The sequence below is a fragment of the Cololabis saira genome, chromosome 15 (genome assembly GCF_033807715.1).
Source record: "Cololabis saira isolate AMF1-May2022 chromosome 15, fColSai1.1, whole genome shotgun sequence".
Classification (NCBI taxonomy): Eukaryota; Metazoa; Chordata; class Actinopteri; order Beloniformes; family Belonidae; genus Cololabis; species Cololabis saira.
This window is the reverse complement of record NC_084601.1, coordinates 28,193,970-28,219,509: the sequence shown is the minus strand read 5'-3', so window position 1 is coordinate 28,219,509 and position 25,540 is coordinate 28,193,970. Positions and strand designations below refer to the sequence as shown.

General features: G+C 44.6%; 1 protein-coding gene across 1 annotated transcript in view; it reads right to left on the bottom strand.

The window, feature by feature from the left end:
* The window catches only part of arid1ab (AT-rich interactive domain 1Ab), a 77,566-nt gene that overhangs the window by 39,009 nt on the left and 13,017 nt on the right, over nucleotides 1–25,540 (bottom strand). Inside the window, 3 exon segments of the mRNA XM_061741219.1 lie at nucleotides 2,593–2,700; nucleotides 5,828–6,406; nucleotides 12,304–12,525. Coding sequence (XP_061597203.1) covers nucleotides 2,593–2,700; nucleotides 5,828–6,406; nucleotides 12,304–12,525 — 909 coding nt within the window.

The window sequence follows — 25,540 nt, the reverse complement described above, 5'->3', positions numbered from 1 at the left end:
GATACAGAAGACTCATTTGAGTGTACAACATATTTATTTTTCCACATTTCTCCCCATCTTTTTCTTTTTCAACGACACATTGGGTTTTCTTTTCCACGTCTATGTAGGAAAGTGGATCCAAAGATGGTCTCTTCTTCTTCTACTTCAAACATGTACATTAAGGATCTTTGGTAGAACATTTCGTCTTGTTTTGGTCAACGAAAATGAAGACACATGTTAGCAGAGTTTTTATTTTGTAATCTACATTTTAGTCTGGTTTTTTTTTCCTTTACGATATTGCATTATATATTTAATTATCGTTATCGTCACATGACCAGCATTTTCGTTGCGTCTCGTTTTCTTCAGGTGATAAAGGTTCGTTGACGACGATATTTAGTCATAATTTTTTCGTTGACGAAAGCAACTTTACTCGGTAGTTCATCAGCAGAACAACAAACATTCCTGCCATCAAATCCACAAATTACTGCTCCCTCTTCTCTTATTTCTGATTTTCTGGGTAAAAGCATGATAAAACCTCATCTGTCTTCATATTAACAACCTCAGAATAACAAAATAAACGCCTTTTCACCGACCCACAATGCAATATGAGCCAGAAAAAAACAACAATCCATGGGGGCAATACTAAGTACCCCCTAACTGCTGGTCTGGAGCATTCCAGTGTGTGTTAACATAATGCCAAGAAGGAAGAACATCAACAACGCTCAGAAATAATCCATTTAAAAACCCGGCAGCATCTGAGCAGAACCACCTGTCAGGCACAGAGGTGGAGGGATGGTGGTCTGTGGACCATGAACCCAAAAACCTCAACGACCTGAAGCAACGTTGGAAACAAGACCGGACCAGAACTCCTCCAGAACCCTGAGACACTGATGAAGAAGACAGGAGCCTTCTACCGAGGATTCCTGCTGCTACTGTTTTATAAAACAACGGTTTACTGTTTTGATAAATATACGCAACTTTCAGAAAAAGAATAAAATGTTACGGTTTGTACGCTGAAAAATTATACATTATATATTAAATATTGCAGAATCTTCAGTAGCAGAACTGGAGATCTCAGTCCAGGAGGTCAGAGTTCAGGGAAAACCACATGATGATGTCACAGAGAGAAACAACCAATGGGACGACTGGTCTCATCATCAAACTCAGCTCAGACATGTTTGAGACGCCACTGCAGCAGGATATCTGGAGATATGACACTTGTGTACATGTACTTGTGTATCTATCTATCTATTAGTCCATGGGCCAGACCAGATATCAGTACAACTCAAGGTGACAAAACTTGCTTATAATATTTGAAAATATCTGTCTGTAGATGATATTTTGGTATGATAACCCTTCCTGAGTGGCAGCTGTATCAGAGTTGTCAGCTCATGAAGTTACCACCCCCTTCAGAAAATTACATTTTAGATGCTGCTGCATATCCTGGTTTAGACTCATGTACAGGATATCTGTCAATGTTTCACAATATTGTCTTTGGTATAATTTTAAAGGGGACCTTTTAAGCATTCATTCAAGCTAAGATGTGAATCTTTCTGACCGACATAGAGGTTACTCCAGTTCTTTAAACTATAAACACACTTTTTACACAATTTCCGCCTAAATGATATACTATCTTTTAGCCCTGTGTCAACTAGGAACAACAGAGACACAAAATACAAAAACTGGAATACTCACAGAACCATAACGATTATGTCTGGGGATCGATTTAAATGTCAAGAATCGATTCGATTCGATTCGGATTCTTAAGATTCAGAATCGATTATCAAGATTTGATCCGATTCCAATATTGATTTGGGTTAGTGTTATTAAAACAGTTTTTTGAGCTGTTGCATGAATTATATGACTGTGTAGTTCTGCAACATATTAATACTAGTATTATATTGAGATTCAACAGCAAGTATTGCAGCTAATGATGCTGTAAGGACCAATCAGCTCCCAGAATGCTGATAGAACTGCTTTCAGAAACATCGTGGGGCAGAATTACCAAACAGATCCAGGGTCGTATGAAATCGGTCTTATTTTTTCCCACATTCCGTTTTATTTTTTTCCTTTTTCGCTCTATTTCGGTTTTTAATTTTTGAGAATTAGTTTTTTTTAGCATTTTATGCAAATGGAACCCCAAGACAGTATATAAAGTAATGAAATATAGACAATTTATGCAATTATAACTGAAAACTTTAATGTTTTCATACCTTTAAACATATTTAAAGGCAAAAACATGGCACCAGTTATTCTTGTGTCCAACAAAACATTCCTTTTTTGGGCATAAACAGAAAAAATACAAAAAGTTGTAAAGATGAAAAAAATAAATAAATAAATCTTTATACATACGAATCGATTTTTAGGAATTAATATGAGAATCGATTTAGAATCGGAAAATCGATTTTTTTTCAACACAGGACCATAAGGATTCAGGAAATGTATAATATACCCCATACTATATCATTGTTACAGGTCATTGTGAACCTTAAACTAGAAGAACTAGATCTTTTCAAAAATCCTAAGTAAGTTTTGTCACCTTGAGTGGTACTGACAAGTGAAATGTTGGACGATATCCAGAGTAGGTGAACGTGAGGTGCAGGACTGACTCACCGGCAGGCTGGACGGCCGCGGCTGCAGGCCGTCTTCCTGACCCGGCTTGCTGGGCTGGTTGGAGGCAGCGACGCTGGACTGGGAGCTGAAGGAATCCTGGGAAAGTTCCTGGTTGGAGACAGATCCCAGCATGAGTCCCAGGCAGAGGAGAACAAGTAACACCCCCCAGTAAAACTCCCTCCTGCTGCTGGTTTGGAACCAACAGCAATAAAACACCTGATAAATGATGTAAACAACCGGTCTGAGGAACCGCGGCGCGTCACAACCAGCCGAGGTCTGGGTGTAAATCCTCCGCAGGAAACACGGCCCATAAAAACTCTACTCTAGTACCCCGTTTCTTTTAAACTTATATCTCGTGTAGGACTGGCTAGTCCTGCTGGTACCGGCTACTTCACGGGCTTCACTACAGATCTGTTTACTCTGGCAGTGCTGAAACTAGAGAGGCCTAACTAGGAAACTAGAGGCTTACCTAGTAAACTAGAAGTCTAAGTAGGAAACTAGAGGCCTAAATAGGAAACTAGGGGCCCAACTAGGAAACTAGAGCCCTAACTAGGACACTAGAAGTCTAAGGGCCAGTCCCAATACAACCCCTCGCCCTACTTTTCAGCCCTACCCCTAAATTTTCCCGTGAGCGTTCCCGTGAGCGTAGTGGTGTCCCAATTCCTCTTTGCATGTAGGGGTAGTGGGCATAACGAGGGTTAGGGTGTATGTATGCCCTTCAGAGCAAGGGATTTCAGATGCTGACTCGCTGACCGAGGGCTAGAGAAAATCTCCCAGAATGCTTTACGTCATCATTTTCAGACTGAATCAAACAAAAAAACATGGTGGACATTTCTAATTTTTAGTGAATAAAATCAATATTTTGAGTTAGTTTCTGCATAAAAATAGTTTTGATTACATTTCTATCGTGAAATATATATTTTACTTTCATAATATTCACTCAGTGAATGTACATAATCACTCGCTTGCTCATTGCTGCGTTGTTTTTTCAGATCTCGCCAGAATAAAGGCTGATTTATGGTTCCGCATTACACCAGCGCAGAGCCTACGGCGTAGGGTACGCGTCGCCGCGCAGAACCATAAATCAGCCTTTATTCTGGCCAGATCTGAAAAAACTTCGCAACTTCTGGAGGGCCAGAGAAATGTTCAATTTATATTCACTTTATATTATTATCACTTTATATTATATTTTTTATTGCTTCACTTTATATTCAGAAAAACTAATGTGGCAGCTACAACTGTTAGATTTGATCTATTAAACCAACATTCATCTTCCTTATTCAGGGTGCTTGCTCTTTTTCCAAGTTAAAATTCCAGACTTTTCCCAGACTTTTTTAAAACTGATATTTTTTTTCCCAAGACCTTAACTTTATGTACTTGTATACTTGTGTGCCTACTGCCTACTTCATTGGTTGAGATTGTACCAATTGTGTTTATTAGAAATGTTTCTTAGAATTTTTTATAGGCTAGTATTCAATGAACGAATGCATTATTCACCGTTAATTATGTTTTTACTGATGAAAACGTTTCAAAACATGAAAATCACAAGTACATGAATTTCACATTTTCACAATGCCTTTGAGCATACTGTAAAACTCTACCATACATTTTTTCCCCATACTTTATTAAGACTTTCACACAAAATTCAAGACTTTTCAAGGTCTGGAAAACAGTGTTTCAAAATTCCATACTTATTAAGACTTTCAAGACTTGCGCAAGCACCCTGTTATTTCAGCCACAGAGCTGCAGGTCAGTTCGTTGGATCACTTTCTCCCCGGGGCGACGGCGTAGGTTGACCCGGCGATCATGTCTGTACTCCGGCTGCCGGCGGCTCTTCTCATCCCCGAAAACATCGGAGCAAATTTCTTAACAGGCGTTATTTGGATAAACTAAGCCCAGGTTGGGGATCTTAACGGTTACTTTTACGCCTGAAAAAATATTAAAACTTAATAAAGTGGCATATTAACAGCGCTACAGCTGAAATTAAAACAGCTTTTAGCTCTCGGCTTCCTGATATGGTGTGACGTATGTGCAAACGTAACTACGCAGTCGCTTACGTACCCGAACGTAAACCACGCAGTGACGTAGCAAGTGGTGTCCCAATCCCTAGGGAAGATTACAAAGCCCTACCCCTTGTGGCTTCATTTTGAGGACTAGTGGTAGTGAGTAGGGTGAACATTGGGATTGGCCCCAAGTAGGAAACCAGACGTCTTTCTAGGAAACTAGAGCCCTAACAAGGAAACTAGAGGCCTAACTAGGGGCCTAACTAGGAAACTAGGGGCCTAACTAGGAAACTAGGGGCGTAACTAGGAAACTAGAGCCCTAACAAGGAAACTAGAGGCCTAACTAGGGGCCTAACTAGGAAACTAGAGCCCTAAATAGGAAACTAGAGCCCTAACTAGGAAACTAGAGCCCTAACTAGGAAACTAGAGGCCTAACTAGGGGCCTAACTAGGAAACTAGGGGCCTAACAAGGAAACTAGAGCCATAACAAGGAAACTAGAGCCCTAACAAGGAAACTAGAGGCCTAACTAGGGGCCTAAGTAGGAAACTAGAGCCCTAACTAGGAAACTAGAGCCCTAACTAGGAAACTAGAGCCCTAACTAGGAAACTAGAGGCCTAACTAGGAAACTAGAGGCCTAACTAGGAAACTAGAGGCCTAACTAGAGGCCTAACTAGGAAACTAGAGGCCTAACTAGGGGTCTAACTAGGAAACAGAGCCCTAACTAGGAAACTAGAGGCCTAACTAGGAAACTAGAGGCCTAACTAGGGGCCTAACTAGGAAACAGAGCCCTAACTAGGAAACTAGAGGCCTAACTAGAGGCCTAACTAGGAAACTAGAGGCCTAACTAGAGGCCTAACTAGGAAACTATAAGCCTAACTAGGGGCCTAACTAGGAAACTAGAGGCCTAACTAGGAAACAAGAGGCCTAACTAGGGGCCTAACTAGAAAACTAGAGCCCTAACAAGGAAACTAGAGGCCTAACTAGGGGCCTAACTAGGAAACTATAGGCCTAACTAGGGGCCTAACTAGGAAACTAGAGGCCTAACTAGGAAACTAGAGCCTTAACAAGGAAACTAGAGGCCTAACTAGGGGCCTAACTAGAAAACTAGAGCCCTAACAAGGAAACTAGAGGCCTAACTAGGAAACTAGAGCCCTAACTAGGAAACTAGAGGCCTAACTAGAGGCCTAACTAGGGTCTTAACTAGGAAACACGGGGGGTAGCCGGTTCCTACCTGTGGCGGAGGTGGGAACCTCTGATATGGCGACTGCTGCTGCGGCGGTTGTTGTGGTTGTTGGGGGGGCTGCTGCAGGGGGGGGGTCTGAGAGTACGGTGACGGCTGACCCTGCTGGCCGTGACCCGGAGGTTGTTGGGGTTGGGGGCCACCCCCCCCTGGTTGTTGGTTCTGTTGGGGGGCCCCTTGCTGCTGCTGCTGTGGCGTTTGCTGCTGCTGCGACGTCTGTCCCGGTCCTGGTCCCGGTCCAGGGGTCTGTTGGTACCCAGGCTGGCCCTGAGGGCCCCCCTGGCCCTGGGGGCCCTGTTGCTGCTGGGGGGCGGCGTAAGGGGGCTGCTGCCCCGACTGGGCCTGGGCAGGTTGGCTGTAGGGGGGCTGCCCCGCCGTGGCAGGGCCGTGGCCCCCCTGGGACTGTTGGTACTGGGCCCCCGGCTGGCCCCCGTGCTGGCCCTGCTGGGAGTAGGGGGGGCCGGCCTCCCTGCCGGCGTAGGGGGGCCCCTGCTGGGGGCCGTGCTGGCCGTAGTAGCCCTGGTTCTGCTGGCCGTAGCCTCCGGGACCCGGCTGGCCGTAGGGGGACATCTGCACAGGGAACAGGACCAGTTAGACCAGTTTAGGGCCGAAACGATCCCTCAAATAATTCGATTACCGTATTTTGGCGACCATTAGGCGCATATATTTTTTTCAAAATGTGCCCAATGACGCAGTTCGCCGAATGTGTGTTGTCGGTGGCTCTCACTGCGGCCCACTCCGGAGCGCTTTGAGAAACACTGTGCGTTCCGGAGAAACCGCCGCCCGAGCGGAAGCCGACGAAGCCTCCCCGCGGGCGGGGAGGTCGGCCTGCCCGGCGGCGGCCTCCATAGTTTACTGTTGTGCTTGGCTGCCACGCTAGGATGGATGGACCGATGGAGACCATAGTTTCACAAAGAGTGGAAGGCGGCATCATTTCCGAGGTGCCGCACGGCACGGAAAGTGACTCTGACAGCGAAGAAAATGGAACAGTTGTCAACTTGTCAGGACTCAGCCCGATCGCGCTGATCGGGCCAGAGAGCTGCGCGCCCGGCTAGTGCCGACGCGCTGAGCAGTTCTCCGAGTCTCAACCCGCTGAGCAGTTCTCAGTTCTCCTGTTCTCAGCCTGATCGCGCTGAGACCGGGAGAACTGCTCAGCGCGTTGCCAGAGAGCTGCGCGCCTGGCTTGTGCCAGTCGCAGCGCGCCCGGCTAGTTCTCTCGGTCTCAGCGCGATCAGGCTCCGGATGAAGCCCGGCGGGCTGAGTCCTGACAACTGTCGCATATTTGATTTAGCGCAGCTGTTTAATTCAGAAACGGAGGATGAGGACTTGGATGGGTTTGATTAATGACGCTTGTTTTAATTTTTGATTATTCATTGGTGATTTAAAAAATGTTAGTACTTTGTAGTAAAGACTTAAATAAAGCACAATCAACCTCAGTTTTTCTCCCGCTCTATTTTTAAGCACACTTGTATGCTTGTGTGTATGTGTGTGTGTGTGTGTTGTTGTAAGGCGGCGCGCCATTTGTGTAGACGGCGCCTTTTCGTTCGGTGCGCCGTGCGTGTGTGTTAAATACAGAAATGACACGCATAACTGAGGCTGCGCCTTTCCACACGGCGCGCCGTATGGTCACGAAAATACGGTACAAAAAATGAACGAGGAATTTTCTCTGCGTCAAGGAATCGTTTAATTTTGCCAGTTCAAAGCAGGGTATTTGGACCGGACTACGTTTAATGCGGCACAACGCGCTGACGCCACGCACGTAAAAGAAGAAAGAGGCAGCAGATATGTTTGGTTTTAACTAAAAGAAAAGGCAGAAAATGTCAAAAATGTGGGAGAATTTCAAGCTGGACACCAAGGCGAACACTGTCGCATGTATTCACTGTGAGACAGCGCTTGATACCACAACAGTACGTCCTCAATGCTGCAGCATCTCCACCAACACCCTGTTTACTCCGAGAGCGGAGGACCGTCACCTGAGACAAGGTAAAATTAAGTTAACGTAGCGCTAATTAATGAGATTAACGTTACCTTGCTAACATAACGTTAGCCCTTTGGAGGGCTAGGTTTCTATTAATTATTACTACTGTTGATGCGTGGCTAACACATTAAATCTGTAAAAACACAGAGCTGTAGAGTGATGAGGGTGAAAAATAAAAACGTAATAAAGCTAACTGGGTAGTTTTCAATTTTATCTCTGTAGTCATTGATGGATAAAACATCAAGTAGCACTGGTGCCTAATGTGCTCCAATACAGCAGGTCTCAAAATTTTATTTTGAACACTGCCAAAACTCTTATCAAGACTTTAACATAAAACTTAACTAGAACTTAAAATTTGCTTGACACAAATGAAAGTTCAATTGAAACACATGGGAAAATCACCTAACCTTTTAAGTGATGTGTGTTATCAGGTGTAATGGCATTTTTAGGTTAGAAATAGGAACATTTCTTGTTCTCCTTAGTTTTTTGAGTGAAGGCAGGGAACTTGGTCAACTGGTGTAAGTTCAGGGTTTTTAAAGGCACAGCCATGAACCTACTGTATTATATAGTCTTAGTAATGTCAACATATAACATCTTATGTATATTTATAATTGCTCTTTAACTAAACAAAAATATGTTTTATCCGATTAATCGATGAGAACCGGTTCCTGTCTGGACAACCAGGCCCTACTGCAGGAGAAGCAGGAGCCTGCAACACGAACCTCCCTCCCTGCTGGCTGAAGGACAGAAGCTGCAGGCAGCGACATGAATGCTGCATGAAGTTGGTAAAAATAAGCTCTGAAGTATTTACAGCCCTGATGGAGGTTATGAGTCCGACCCGCTACCCTGCTATAGGCCCTATACGTGTTTATGTACGTGTCTGTATACATACACATGTATACATGTATGTATGTATGTATGTATGTATGTATGTATGTATACGCACGCACGCACGCACTGAATCTTCCAGTGTCACGTGACTTTTTTACGAGCCATTCTGAATCTGCGCCTATGGTGACGTCACCATAGGCGCAGAGGTTCGGCCTCCGCTGCTGAAACCACGCCCACAACTAACTCTCTCCGCCGGCTGGAGCTCCGCCATTGTTCAGAAGCGCTGGCTGTTTCCACAGCGAGGGAGAGTAGAAATGAGGTTTTGCATCGACATTCACCCTCATAAAAGGATCAGTGTCAGCAGTACAGACCCGGCAACTGCACACGAGTCAGCGGTAAGTGACGTTATTTTTTTATGTTATTTATATTTGTCTATGAGTATGATCTTTGCATGGGTTAAGTATTTAGCTCAGCTCCAGAGTACTGGAGCTGCTCACGGACCGGACTGATGAGGAGCCCCGGCGGGTACCGTAATACATTTATTTCTGTTTATGGTTTCAGATCTTCCAAGCAATGCACCTGAAGCTGTTCAACGACACCTCCAGAAGACGCACGGTCCTTCCTTGAGCCAGCAATAGTGCATACATGTTATTTATATACAACTTGTAAAATTCAGTGCCCGCGATTTCTTTACAGTTAACATGATTCATTTGTCTTGAGGAATTAAGAGTAAAGAACTATGGTGTAACTGTTTAGAATTAAATCAAATCTTCCTATGTGAAGACGAGGTAACTAAAGGCTGATTTATGGTTCTGCGTTACACCAACGCAGAGCCTACGGCGTAGGGTACGCGTCGATTTAACGCAGAACCGGGGACACGCTTTGCTACGCAGCCGCTGCTCTTCTCCCCGGAGCGACGCTTTGTTCCCTCCCCTGCTACACGTCATTCAAGCAGCCAATCAGCGCAGAGCCTCATTATCATAGCCCCCCCTCACCTCAGAATGAAGCACAGAAAAAGGCTTTAGAAGCGGTAAAACTACAGACATGGCCCACAGGCTGATTTTCTGATTTATGTAGAAAAAACAAGCTTTAGATTGTTTTTAAGACATTCAAGGCCTTTTTAAAATATACATTAAATGCCATAATATGTCCCCTTTAAGAAAACTCAAATATTCTATCTCAAAATATTAGAATATCATGAAAAAGTATACTAGTAGGGTATTCAACTAATCACTTGAATCGTCTAATTAACTCGAAACACCTGCAAGGGTTTCCTGAGCCTTGAAAAACACTCAGCTTGGTTCAGTAAACTAAATCACAAGTATGGGGAAGACTGCTGATCTGACTGCTGTCCAGAGGACCCTCATTGACCTCCATCAGGAGGGGAAGACACAAAAATACATTTCTCAAAGAGCAAGCTGTTCAGAGTGCAGTTTCAAAGCACATCCACAAAAAGTCTGTTGGAAGGGGGAAATGTGGCAGGAAACGCTGCACAACCAAGAGAGATGACCGCAGCCTTAACAGCATTGTGAAGAAGAGTTGCTTCCACAATTTGGGGGAGCTTCAAGGACAGTGGACTGAAGCTGGAGTCCAGGTATCAAAAGCCACTGTTCACAGACTTTTCCGGGAAATGGGCTACAAGAGCCGTATTCCCATGGTCAAGCCAATTCTGAACTCAAGACAACGGAAGAAGCGTCTGACTTGGGCTATGGAAAAGAAGCACTGGACAGTTGCAGAGTGGTCCAAAGTCCTCTTTTCAGACGAAAGCAAGTTTTGTATTTCATTTGGAAGTCAATGCGCCAGAGTCTGGAGAAAGGCTGGAAAGGAGCTAAATCCAACTTGCTTAAAATCCAGTGTGAAGTTCCCACAGTCAGCGATGGTTTGGGGAGCCATGTCAGCCGCTGGTGTTGGTCCACTGTGTTTCATCAAGTCCAGAGTAAATGCAGCTGTGTACCAAGAGATCTTAGAGCACTACATGCTTCAGTCTGCTGAAAAGCTCTATGGAGATGATGATTTCATTTTCCAGCATGATCTGGCACCTGCCCACAGTGCCAAAACCACCAGTAAATGGTGTACTGACCATGGCATTACTGTCCTCGATTGGCCTGCCAATTCCCCTGACCTGAACCCCATAGAGAATGTGTGGGCTATTGTGAAGAAGAAGCTGAAAGACACCAGACCCAACATTGCAAATGAGCTAAAGGCCGCTATCGAAGCATCCTGCGCATCCTTAACACCTCAGCAATGCCACAGGCTGATTGCCTCCATGCCACGCCGCATTGACGCAGTAATCCGTGCAAAAGGATTCCCAACCAAGTGCTGAGTGCATTAATGGACATTTTCAAATGTTGGATTTTGTTTTGCTGTTATAAATCTTTTTTTTTACTTGGTCTGAGGAAATATTCTAATATTTTGAGATAGGATATTTGAGTTTTCTTAAGCTGTAAGCCATAATCAGCTATATTAAAATAATAAAAGGCTTGCAATATTTCAGTTGATTTGTAATGAATCCAGAATGTATTACATTTTTGTTTTTTAATTGCATTACAGAAAATAAAAAACTTTATCACAATATTCTAATTTTCTGAGACAGTCCTGTATATGTATGTGTATATGTATGTGTATACACACACACACGGACAGACGCACGGACGCACGCACGGACGCACGCACCAGACTTGGGCCCTTTCAACCGGATAAAAAGGCATTAAAGTTGCTTTCGTCAACGAAAATTATGACTACCATATTTTCTGGACTATAAGCCGCTACTTTTTTCATAGGTTTTCAACCATGCGGCTTATACAAAGCTATTCTGTGGATTTTTCTTCCACCGCTCGGGGCGCTCTAACCGGAATTAGAATCAAAACTAAGCCAGAATAAATGCAAAGAAGAATACACTACTTCTTCTTTAGCGGATAGAAGTAGGTAGAAGCAGATTTCAAACAGATAAACAGATAAATAAATACCGGTTATTTTCTCTTGGTTCTGTCCCGTTTTAATTAGCAAAGTTGCTGCCGTGTTAAAAGACACTGTTAGGAAAGGATCTATTTAGGTACAAACACGTACATCATTTACAGTTCAAAATCCTTCTGTACATGTAGTAAATATCTAATCTAACAACAAATATCTGCGGCTTGCATATCTTTTTTTTATTTTTTAAATAGGCTTATATGCAGGTGCGGCTTATGGTCCAGAAAATATGGTAAATATCGTCGTCAACGAACCTTTACCACCTGAGGAAAACGAGACGCAACGAAAATTCTGGTCATGTGACCATAACAATAATTAAATATATAATGCAATATCGTAGAGGAATAAAACCAGACTAAAATGTAGATTACAAAATAAAAACTCTGCTAAAATGTGTCTTCATTTTCGCTGACCAAAAAGAGACGAAATGTTCCAACAAAGATCCTTAATGTCCATGTTTTCAGTAGTTTCCTCTGGTTTAGTCGCAAATCACAGGAAAAAGTCTATAAGGTAACAATATAATAATAAGATAACCTTGTTTGAATTGTAAAATGGGTTTGGCTAAATACAATATTTGACTAAATCTAGACTAAAATGGTCCTGGACAATTCTGACTAAAATAAGACTAACTACTACATGTTAGAAGGTAATCTGACTACAGTTTAGCGACGTGGCGGTCTGCACTCACCTGCTGGCCGTACTGCATGGCGCCCATGGCGCCGGGAGTCCGGCTCTGAATACCCATGGGGTACCGATGGGGGCCCGGGGGTCCGTAGCCCTGCCCTGGGTAGGAGCCTCCTTGCTGGGGCCCCGGGCCAGCGGGGGGGCCCTGCTGCTGCTGGGAGTAGGGGTTAGGCCCCCCGTAGGGCTGGCCTCGCATCTTCCCCACCTGGTCCATGGAGGTCGGAGGCTGGGGGGGACAGAAAAGAAGGTTTGACTTTTATGAAATAAAGATGCAGTTTTCAACATTTCACAATAAGAGCCCTGCTGCTGTAGGAGACCTTTCACAATAAAAGCCCTGCTGCTGTAGGAGACGCACAGAGGCCTTTCACAATAAAAGCCCTGCTTCTGTAGGAGACCTTTCACAATAAAAGCCCTGCTGAGAACACTAAACAGGTTTGAATCACAGGTTTGAGGTTCAGCAGGTTTGAAGACAACAAAAACAAAAAAACATCAACCACATCTCCATATCCTGCGGTACTGACCCGTCTTCTACCCACCCAGAACCAGAACACGATGCTTTTACTTTGAAAAAGCACCACCGTTCGGCCTCCCGCTGCTCCCCGCTCACTCTGCTGCCGCCAGTCACATCGCCACGGTGACCAAAGGAAGTTTCTATTTGACCTGAACCGGGTCTCGGGTTCCACTGGACCGGAGCTTGGTTCTGGACCAGAACCAACACCAGAGAGAGTTTTGCACCCAGTTATGACGTTAACGGCAGATTCCAGGAGAACCGGTGCCAGCGTCACGAGAACCGTTCAGATGAAGGTCCGGTAGGTAGAACAGAACCAAACTCGGCCCCTCGGAGGTTCGGGGGAATCAAACCAACGACTCCACGACCCAACAACCGTCATCCCATCCTTCAGAACTTTCTGAAGCATCTTGAGAAGCAACAAACAACACAAATAAAAACATCTGCTGCACAGAAAGAAATAGTTATTTTGAGATGTTTTTTCCTCCTTTTCCGTCTTTTGGATGAAAATATCTTGCTTTAAGTGAAAGTCTGATTTGGCCAAAACCAGAACCAAAAGGTCAGAAAAAATCTATTTTCCGATTCTAAATCGATTTTCATTTTAATTCCTAAAAATCGATTTGTAAGTCTAAAGATCGATTTTTTTTTTCATTATTACATTTTCGCTCGGTGAACTTTAATCCCAGTAGTCATTTAATTCACACATGCGCTGTTGAGCTGTTGCAATTTATTTCTTTTTTTGCACTTTAAATGGATATTGAAGTAACTTTTTGAATTTCTTTGTTTTTGCCCAAAAAAGGAATGTTTTGTTGGACACCAGAATAACTGGTGCCATGTTTTTGCCCTTGAGTATGTTTAAAAGTATGAAAACATTAATGTTTTCAGTTATTCAGTTAGTATTTCATTGCTTTATATACTTTATTGGGGTTATATTTGCATAAAATGCTAAAAACCTCGAATTCTCAAAAATTCAAAACCGAAAAACACAGAAAATGGAAAAAATAAAAACGGAACGTGGGAAAAACTAAAAGCGATTTCGTACGTCTCTGTTTGCTGCCCTGGGTCTGTTTGATAATTCTGCCCCACACAATGTTTCTGAAAGCAGTTATATCAGCATTCTGGGAGCTGATTGGTCCTTACAGCATCATTAGCTGCCAATACTTGCTGTTGAATCTCAATATCATACTAGTATTAATATGTTGCAGAACTACAGTCATATAATTCATGCAACAGCTAAAAAAAACAGTTTTAATAACACTAACCCAAATCAATATCGGATCAAATCAAATCCTTATAATTGATTCTGAATCTTAAGAATCTAATCGAATCTTGACATTTGAATTGATCCCCAGTCCTAGCAAAAAGCCCCAAAAAACAGCCCTAATATCCCTTTCCCACCAAACCGGTGCTGGTGCTGGTTCACAGTTTGCTTTTCCACAGCTCGGGTGGAGCCAGATGTTACTGGGCCAGACGGACCAGGATCAACCCGGAACGTGGTACCCCCCCTCCCCCCAGCATCAGACCCGGGCCGGAGCCCTGATCCCGGCCCGCTGACCTCGGGCCGGCAGACTCAAAGCTCTGGTAGCTTCCCACGGTTATTAATCCGCCCCCGCCCCCCCGAACCCCCCCGCCCCGGGCCGGCGGAGGAGTCGGACCGGGTCTATTTTTAGCCCAGACGGAGGGCAGGCTGCCGAGAGCGTAACGGGTCCCAGCTGCACGGCTGCTTGAACCCGGGCCAGGTTCCCGCTCTTCCCGGGCTTTAATGGAGCGGCGGGCCTTGGCTCGCCGTGAATGGGGGGGGGGTGGGGGGGGTCAGTGTGGTCAACCAGCGGTCTCTGAGATAACACACTCCAGTCCAGGGTTTCCCGCCACCCCCCCCCCCCCCTGCAGGTTCAGGAGGTGTGATATTATGTTTGTGCAGGAAGGAGGAGGGGGGGGGGGTTACTACACTCTCCTGGGTCATTACCAGACACAGGAGGGGGGGGGGCAATCTGCTGGAACCGCTGATGCACTTCTGACCCCTCTGGAAGAAGGACACCATAACTGCGGTACCAGTACTATCAGTGGTACCTGTAGTATCAGCAGTACCAGTAGTAACAGCAGTACTAGTAGTAACAGTAGTAACAGTAGTACCAGTAGTATCAGCGGTATCAGTAGTATTAGGCCCTGTCCTAATACTCCCACTACCCCTAGTTTTCAGCCCTACGCCTAAATTTTGCACGTTCCTGTGAGGGTAGTGGTGTCCCAATTCCTCTTTCCACCTAGGGGTAGTGAAGAAAACTAGTGTAGTGGCTATGAATCTGTCTCTACGGATCAAGGGATTTCCGATGCACACTAGTTGATCTAGGGCCAGAAAAATTTCTCCGAATGCTTTCCGTCGTCATTTGCGGACTGAAAAAAAAAAAATAAAAACATGGTGGACATTTCTAATTTTTTAGTGAATAAAATCAATATTTTGAGTTAGTTTCTTCATAAAAATGCGTTTTGATTACATTTCTAGCGAGAAATATATATTTTATTTTCATAATATTCACTCAGTGAATGTACATAATCACTAGTTTGCCCGTTGTTCACGAAGATCACGCCAGAATAAAGGCTGATTTATGGTTCCGCATTACACCAACGCAGAGCCTACGTAGGTTACGTAACCTACGCCGTAGGCTCTGCGTCGATGTTACGCAACGACGCGCGGTACCCTACGCCGTAGGCTCTGCGTCGATTTAACGCGGACCCATAAATCAGCTCCGGAGCAGACAGGCAGAAATCTCGAAATCTCCGGAGCAAATTTCTTAACAGACGTAGCTACAACTGTTAGATTTATCTATTAAACCAACTCTTCCTAAACGATTTATTTCAGCCAGCGGTAATTCTCAACAGAGCTGCAGGTTTCTCCCCCGGGACGACGGCGCAGGTTGACCCGGCGATCACGTCTGTACTCCGGCTGCTGCTGCTCCGAGCCGGCGGCTCTTCTCATCTCCAAAAACATCGGGTCAAATTTCTTAACAGTTATTTAGTTAGTTATTTGGATAAACTGAGCCCAGGTTGGGGATCTTAACGGTTACTTTTACACCTGAAAAACTATTAAAACTTAATAAAGTGGCATATTAACAGTGCTACAGCTGAAATTAAAACAGCTTTTGGCTCTCAGATTCCTGATTTTAGGGGTGGTGCTGAAAGTAGGAGTAGTGGGAGTATTGGGACAGACCTGGGAAGATTTCAAGTGCCCTAAAATCTGTCCCTTCTTTTTTAGGGCTAGTGAAAGAAAGTAGGGGGTGTATTGGGATTGGGCCTTAGTAGTAACAACAGTACCAGTGGTACCAGCCACCCCATAATAAAAACACCAATAACAGGAAGTAGATTCCACTACTTTCACTTTTATCAATATTCTGCTGACGGTGTTTACGAGGCCCGTGGTGACGCATCGATGTCGTGGTCGGATCTCCACACACACCTGGGTCACCAGAACAAACAGTCCTCACTTTGGAGAACGAACTGGAACTGGACCTCGTCACAGTGTTCCCAACAACAACAAAGCCCCCAAAAACAGCCCTGGTCCCCCTTTTCCACCAAACCAGTTCCAGGACGGGTTCTGGTCCAGTGCTGGTTCACAACTCGTTTGACTTGAGAACTTGTAAACGTCCGTTACGTCGCTGCGTTTGCGTGAAAGTTGAAGCAGCAACGAGGTATTTTAACTGCAAAACAAACATCACATGATCAGATTATGGTCTGCATCAGCTCCTTTGATGTTTTCTGGTTAGAACTCCGTTTACCGGTTAGCAGAAGCTAAAGTGCCACCGGAAAATCATTCCTACCAAAAACAGCTATTTTTAGTTCCATCCGCCATAAGAAGGTTCCTTTGCGTGATTAGACTTTTTTATGGAATAAAATTATGTAATTTAGTGTGAAACAGTACTGTTTTATCCAAGTATGTTGGATAAAATGCAGTGCAACATTTTTTTTTGTCTAATTTAATTCTATATTTTTATTTTGCTGTGCAAGACTGTTGTTTATTAAATGATATTATTAAGGATTTTATTGGTTGTTATTAATCAAACAGAAAAATCGTTTACCCCCAGCAGTAGTTACAAGCACCTCAGGCATGCCTTTTTATAATCTTTGGTTTTTATTCATCGAACAACAGAAAAATAAATCAGCTAGAATAACTCCCCCAATTACTCGATAAATTAATTACCCAACTAATCGTTCTAAAAATAATCAACTGTGACCAGTAACGTTTACCAGGTTTGGTTAATTGTTTAATTAAACTATTATAAATCCATGTTTGTAACAACAACCGGAGGTTTTAGAGGATCAGCTAATCCGACTGAAGGAAATAAACTAAATAAACCTCAAACTGACACAAATCCTTCAAAGAAGATGACAGGAAGTTACTGGTCCGGTACGGGTCCGTGGACAGAAATATATGAACTAAAGTCACAATGAAAAGGACAAAGGAAATAAAGCCCCCCCTTCATGTGGCGAATTATCTACAAAATAAGGTTTACATTCCCGATCACAGGACATAAAAACCGGTCAGAGCTTTTCATTCATCTCTCATTTGGAGAGACGCAACTTCAGATTGTTCAAATTCTCGACCTCAACAAATCCAGGTCCATTAAATTCTGACATCCCGGTTCGTGAGTCTGACCGGTGTCCAGACCCGCGACCGAACCTGCGTCCGTCCTTCCTGCTTCCAGGTCTCAGACCTTCATTGATCTGTTTCCACGTCACGTCTGTGCTTCAGTTTTTCCTGTGACACTGAACCTCGTTCAGCCGTCAATCACAGGTCCAGAACGGTTTTAAAGCAGCGGATCAGCTGCTGACCCGGGGCTGATGGGAAAGCTGCCACCAGGAACATCAGAGCAGCAAACCAAGCTGCAGCTCCAGATATAAAAGAACAAAAAAAATCAACCTCTGACACAAGACCAACGGGACGGAAGATGGAACAGAACCTGATGTCAGAACCAGGACCAGGTTCTCTCCTGAAAACCTTCAAGGCCCTGAACCGGAGGAAAAACACCATAAATAAACCCAGATATAAACGAGTCTCTGACCCACTGAAACGCTTGATGGCGACATCAACATCAACTTGTCTAATGGGCCTTTTCCACCAGCACCTACTCATCTCAACTCAGTCCGGTTTCTTTTCCACTATAATTCAGCACCTGGATCAGAAGTAGGAGGTTGGAGCGAAGCTGCTGTGACGTATTTGATTGTGTATCTAAAGGAAGAAGACAACAACACTAAAGATGTAGAACCTGGAGGAGATGATATATGTGCTGCTGGGTCTGTGGCTTGTGTTCCATATCAAGTTAAAACATGAGAGAAGCTTCAGGCGGCAACGTTTTTTTTTTGTTTGTTTGTCTCGGCTGCTGAAAAGTCCGTTGGTAGCTGCGAGCAGCTATGAAGAGACAGAGTTCCTGGTGGATCTGGTCGTTCCTTATCACCCGTCTAGATCCCTTTTTAATTCTCTCCTCAGCCACCAGGTTTATGAACATCTGCACCTCAGAGTTGGATGATGAAACAGACTTCTGCTGGTGGAATAAAATGAACAAGAAGCCGTCAGAGTCGCTCTTTCTCTGATGTCACATCCTGACTCAAACGTCTGACTCCAACCCCCCGACCAATCGGTGGCCTATAGTGTGATGACATCACAGCCCGACTCAGCCGCTTAGAACCTCGGCAGAATAGATACAAAAAAGTATCTACTCGGCACGTTAGACCCCTGGTGGAAAAAAAAACAAACCGAGTGGAGGAGAGATGAGTAGGTGCTGATGGGAAAGAACCATAAGGGAGCGTCCAGCCGCCCTGCGGAGGAAACTCAGCTCGGCCACTTGTATCCGCGATCTTATCCTTTCGGTCACTACCCAAAGTTCATGACCATAGGTGAGGGTGGGAATGGTGATTCAACGGTAAATCACTAATAATAAATACATACTGATAATAATAATAATAATAATAATAATAATAATAAATAATAATAATAAGTTGTTAATAAAACTGGTTCCGAACCAGTTCGGCAGCAGAACCAGTTCAGAACCGGTTCCATGGTTTTAGTTTGCGTCATAAACATCCAACATCTGGTAAACAACGTGATCGGCGCCGGAGAGCCTCCACGCCCCGCCTCTCTTTCCTCTCAGTCATGTCATCATCTCCAGAGCAACCCCCCCCCCCCTCCATCGTTTCTCCTCCATCATAGATAAACAACAACAATTAGCACGTGGCTAATCTGCATAGCAGTCAGAGTCGAGCTGTCAGCCCCGAGGAGCCGCCGGGTAAGACGATGGGGGGGATTTGTCAGGGGGCTTTGATGGGGGGGGGCAGATGGACCACAGGGGACGGGGGGGTAAACAACTGCTGCTGGTTTAATCTGCCACACTGCCTCGGCTTGAGACGCCATTGTTCTGCCGAGGAGCCCTTCGCCACGCGGCGGCGTCACGCCGGGGCCAGACACGCCCCTCGCGGGGGAACCAGTGATGTCACCACAGCAGCTTTAACGCATCACTGCTGACATTAGCAGGTCCTCTAAACTCCTCAGGAGTCCTCCGACCATCTCTGTGGCAGCAGCTCCAGGGGGGTTGGGAAGTTTGAAAAGAATAACAACAACCAAAGTTCAAACAAACTCAAAACAAATTGGCAAATGGGTGGGACGAACACACCTGTAGGCCAGGTGGGACACGCCTACTTTATGTCAATTATAGCTTCTTCTAACCAACGACGCTAATTAATATCAACCCGCCCACACCGACACACACCGCCGCTTCTAACGCCGCTACCGACGCGGGGGACCTGAAACCTGAAACCAGGACTAGTAGAACTGAAACCAGGACTAGTAGACCTGAAACCAGGACTAGTAGATCTGAAACCAGGACTAGTAGAACTGAAACCAGGACTAGTAGACCTGAAACCAGGACTAGTAGATCTGAAACCAGGACTAGTAGAACTGAAACCAGGACTAGTAGACCTGAAACCAGGACTAGTAGACCTGAAACCAGGACTAGTAGAACTGAAACCAGGACTAGTAGAACTGAAACCAGGACTAGTAGAACTGAAACCAGGACTAGTAGAGCTGAAACCAGGACTAGTAGAACTGAAACCAGGACTAGTGGAACTGAAACTAGGACTAGTAGAAGTGAAACCAGGACTAGTAGAGCTGAAACCAGGACTAGTAGACCTGAAACCAGAACTAGTAGAGAATCAGGACTAGTAGAGCTGAAACCAGAACTAGTAGAGAATCAGGACTAGTAGAGCTGAAACCAGGACTAGTAGAGCTGAAACCAGGACTAGTAGAACTGAAACCAGGACTAGTAGACCTGAAACCAGAACTAGTAGAGAACCAGGACTAGTAGATCTGAAACCAGAACTAGTAGAGAATCAGGACTAGTAGAGCTGAAACCAGGACTAGTAGAGCTGAAACCAGGACTAGTAGAACTGAAACCAGGACTAGTAGACCTGAAACCAGGACTAGTAGACCTGAAACCAGGACTAGAAGAGCTGAAACCAGGACTAGTAGAACTGAAACCAGGACTAGTAGATCTGAAACCAGGACTAGTAGAACTGAAACCAGGACTAGTAGAACTGAAACCAGGACTAGTAGAACTGAAACCAGGACTAGTAGATCTGAAACCAGGACTAGTAGAACTGAAACCAGGACTAGTAGAACTGAAACCAGGACTAGTAGAACTGAAATCAGGACTAGTAGAGCTGAAACCAGGACTAGTAAAGAACCAGGACTCGAAGAGTCCCGGTCTTTGTCCCGGTATAAATCCACGCGATGGGAAGTCATTAACAGAGCAGGGTACCGGGCTGGTCCACCAGACCCCGACCAGCACCCCGGAACCGCCACCATGAATCCACAACCATAATTCCCAGCATTCAACCTGGTTCCAGCTCCCGACCACGACTCATGAGCGCCGATCACGGGGGCGTCATCAGCACCCAGCGGCACCGGCAGCTCCACTCCTCCAGATGTTCGTCCAGCTGTTCAGAGACGGGTTTACGAGGAACAGAACCAACGATGAGGACAACCAGGTGGAGTCTCATCACTTATCTGGGGGATCCAGTCGGACCCGGTCCAGACCAGACTGGTCACCTGCCCGGATGTTCTGCCTGCCAATCAAAAGACCACTCCCTCTTTTTATACATGTATATAAACTTTTCCCTGAAGTGGAAATTCAGCCCGTAACAAAGTAATTTAAGAACCTTTTAGTCTGAAAATGTCGACAATTGGACCAAAACGTTCTTCAAAAACCAGAGAATTTTAAATCCCGACAAAGTTATCTTTCAAATATCTGATAAAACAATATTAAACACCATGAAGTATAAAAGGCTGTTGAATGATTTGTTACCTGAAAAAACAACAGTGGCAGTTAAAGTTAAATTAAAGCTTTTTTGATTGATCACACGAGACGATCAAGACTGAAACTATGAAACACGTGAAAGAAAATCTTCCTTCAAGTTGAAGTTCAACATCCAGATGTTCCCCAATCGGACCAATCGGAGATTAATAAGCAACCCTGGTGTGTGGCCGGTTATTGGAAAGCTGCGAGCTCATATCTGGTCAGAACCATCGTTACATACCAACCCCTGATGCAGCGGCGTTTAGAAACCAGTACCAGAGTCTCCAGGACGGCGTTCATCTCGCCGGTCTGATGGCGGAGCATCATGATGATGAAGAACGGAGGGAAGAAGAGCGACAACGACACCACGGCGCTCAAGGTTCCCCCAAACGGCGGCGTTCACATCTAAAAGCTAAAGGAGGACCTGGAACTTTAGATCTCTGAAACCGGCCGCTCTCGTTGTTCTGCTTCAGAACCAAAACGGAGAAACAGGAAGTCAAATCTATAATAATACTGGACCCGGATCCAGAGGTGCTCGTTGGTACCGTCGGTACGATTACAGCGGAGAGGTCGCGCTGTTAGGCCGAGCTAGCCGCCGAGCTAATCAACGAGCACAGGGATTAAAGCAAAAAATATATTTTTGACTGAAATTTTTTTTTCATGCCAGTTCATATTCCCCCGCCATCTATGCGCTGCACTACACTTTAAGAATGGCCCCTTTTCTGCCGTGCGGCCGCTTCCCAAAAGTTTCAAGTAAAAAATTAAAATGCTGTATTAGCCCTTCTGTTTTCTAATACAGCATTTAAGGTGTAAGAAGACTTTAACCAACACTATTTAAATACTCGAGACCAATAGCATTTTATAGGAGGAAGGAGATTTTGAGTAGTTTTATTATTGTCAGTTTGCTTTTAATTTATAGTCCACATCAATTTGTGCAGTCCTCTCATTAAAGCCTTAGGCCTGTTCTCCTAGATCTGAGTCAACCTGGTAATCTCGCACTTCTTCATCCAGTTGACCGGCTGCTCTGATGTCACTGCACTTGGCAAGGCTTTGGCCAAGGTGATGAAAGCATCCTGGACTGTTTCATGGACGATCAATGATGGTGTTAGTGCAGACAAAGAGATGATGATGTTATTGTTGAGAAGAAGGTTTTTCAAAATCGCGTCAACACCCCCCGTGGGCCTTCGAGATGCTTTGTTTTATTAAACAGTGGGATTCCCCTGGTCCGCACCAGTTCTAAGTTTAGCTGCTAGACGCCGGCCGAGGAATACGTAATTGTTACGTAATTGTGAATTAAAAGTTGCGTTCCGTATTGAATCAATACAGACACATATTATGCTCTTATTTATTGATGTCATAATCTACATGTGAAGGTCGGAAAAGTTGAATATATTGCAAAACTTCATTAGTAAATTCAACTAAAGGTGAAACAAATATTTTATTACCCATATTCAAAGTAAGATACTTCAAGCCTTTATTTGTTATCATTTTGGTGGTTATGGCTCACAGTTTATGAAAACTCCAAATAAAAAATCTCAAAAAAATTGATTTTATGAAATCAATAAACAATTCAACCATCAAAATGATAACAAATAAAGGCTTAGGATATCTTGCTTTGAATGCATTGAGACTATGTAATATATTAGTTTCACCTTTTAAGTTGAATTATTGAAATAAATCAACTTTTACACCATATTCTAATGTTCCGACCTTCACCTGTAGGTTATATTCTACATCTGGGCTGATGTGGACATACGTAGCATAGGAGACTATTTCAGTTACTGGTATGGTTGTCTGTTTGTACAGTCGTGCAAGTCCAATGCTATTAAAGCACTTTAAACTTTAAATTAAAGCATTTTGTTTTTTCATATAAAATAAATATATTTCTATGCAGTTTAGAAGTTTTGGGGATGTCCCTTTTTTTGGTGCATGCGCTGCTGAAATCAGGCGTTCCTTATTTCTATTTCTGAAAGGTGGTAAACCTAGAGGCGACCTGCCGGGGGCCCGCGTTAACGGGTCCCCGACGGGCACCGCAGCTGGGGAGATCCGCGAGAAGGGCCCGGCGCGCGTCCAGAGTCGCCGCCGCCGCCGACCGCCGTACCCGACTCCCCCCACCGGTCCGCCTTCCGCGCGGCGCCGGACACCGCCCCGCATGAAAGACCCCCGCCCGACGACGCGCAAACGCCGCCGGACAGAGGCCCCCCGCGAGGCGGGCCGGACGACCGCGCCTCCGGCGGCGGGGGGAGGAGGGCGACGGGGCGACTGCTCCCCCAGCCGCGGCTCGAGCCCAGCCCCGCTTCGCACCCCAGCCCGACCGACCCAGCCCTTAGAGCCAATCCTTATCCCCAAATTCCAAAGTTTCCCTTACTGATCCAACACCGCCTCCTCTGTTTTTGATTGGCTAATCCAAGGCGCTGGCAGCTTTATTGGTTTACAACAGCGTCAGTTTAATGCCTAACATGATTTAATTGGCTAGTCTAAACTGTACCACAACAAAACGCACAGGCAAAGCTTTTTTTTTTTTTTTTTTTTTTCTTCCCTCATTTTCCAATTGACGGAAATCCGTCTAGAGACGGAGAACTTTAATCCCTGCGAGCACTAGCAGGACCTTTGCGGTAGCTGCCTTGCTCTCCAGACCCGGACGACCCGCTAAGTGCGTCAGCCGCCACCGTGCAGAAACAGCCCGGCTACAGAATGACGAGAATCCACTCAAGGACCACACCGGGTCACTGGCTGCCTCACAGTTCGGGTCACAAGTGTGACGCTGATGAAACACACTAGAACCTACTCGGCTCTCCTCCACTCGCTTCGGTTCTTTTCCACCAGGGTTCTAACGTGCCGAGTAGATACTTTTCTGTATCTATTCTGCCGAGGTTCTAAGCGGCTGAGTCGGGTTGTGATGTCATCACACTACAGGCCACCGATTGGTCGGGGGGTTGGAGTCAGACGTCTGAGTCAGGATGTGACATCAGAGAAAGAGCGACTCTGACGGCAGCTTCTTATTCCACCAGAAACGGCAGCAAAAGTCTGTTTGGTGATCCAACTCTGAGGTGCAGATGTTCATAAACCTGGTGGCTGAGGAGAGAATTGAAAAGGCATGTAGACGGGAGATAAGGAACGACCAGATCTACCATCGTTATGTAAAGGCGTTTATATTCATGCCGCGGCCATCTGACGGGCTTCTTTAGTCCACGTAAATGGGTCAGCCTCGGAGCGTTTGCAGAATTTAGTTTCAGACGTGTTTCTGTCGTGGAAACTGGACTGAGACTCCAGATGTTCAGTTACGCCGTGAAGCCCAACGTTCATTATTCTGGTTTCTTTGGGGAATTTCTGTCATCTAGGGCTGCAACAACTAATCGATAAAATCGATAAAAATCCATTATTAAAAGCGTTGGCAACGAATTCCATTATCGATTAATTGTGTCGCGCGATTATTACGTCACTCACTAAGTCGCGGAGCTGAAGTTGAGTTGAGCGTGAAGCGGAAGTGGAGGAGCTTGTGCTTTGCCAGCTCAAAGCAGGTATTTCGCCCGGACTACATTTAATGCGGCACAGCGCGCTGACGCCGCGCACCTAAAGGAAGAAGAGGGCGCGGATTTGTTTGGTTTTAGTAACATGCCATGCTCAGGCAGTCTGCAATGTTCAATTGAAACACGTGGGAAAAACACCTAACCTTTTAAGTTATGTCTGTTATCAGGTGTAATGGCATTTTCAGGTTAGAAATAAGAAAACTTCTTGGTAAGATCCTTAGTTTTTTGAGTGAAGGCAGTGAGAGAACAAATCGTAATGTTCAAACAAATCCTGTTTCTGATTTGTATTTTTCTTTATTTTTTATAATTTATTTATTGTTCTGACAGCTCAGGTCCCTTTTAAACAAAGTATACCTCTTTTGTGCACTTTATTTTTATATAATTGGCAGATGTAAAGCATACATGTGTATGTTTTCTGTGTTAATCCATTTAGTTTTTTTTTTTTTTTAATCAATACTTTAAAAGCTCAGGGATGTTCAAGGAGCAACCTGTTTGTGAACTTTCTGAAGATTATCTGCACTGTGAATTTGAACTGTCAGTTCTGTTTGAATAAATGGTTGGAATTTAATGTTTTTTTGTTTTTTTTTTCTTTTTATCCGATTCATCGATTAATCGAAAAAATAATCTACAAATTAATCGATTATTAAAATAATCCTTAGTTGCAGCCCTACTGTCATCTCTGAAAAACTGAATCCATCTTTCCCTTTAACTTAATAAACTCCTGTTTTCTACCTCATTCTACCTGAACTTGGAGTTCTACCTGAACTCTGCCCACCTGTGGGACCCGGGGCCGGATTTTCCATCTTAAACGTCATTTCACCATCATGACGTTGATTTCAGATTTACAACAACTCCAGCTGGAGG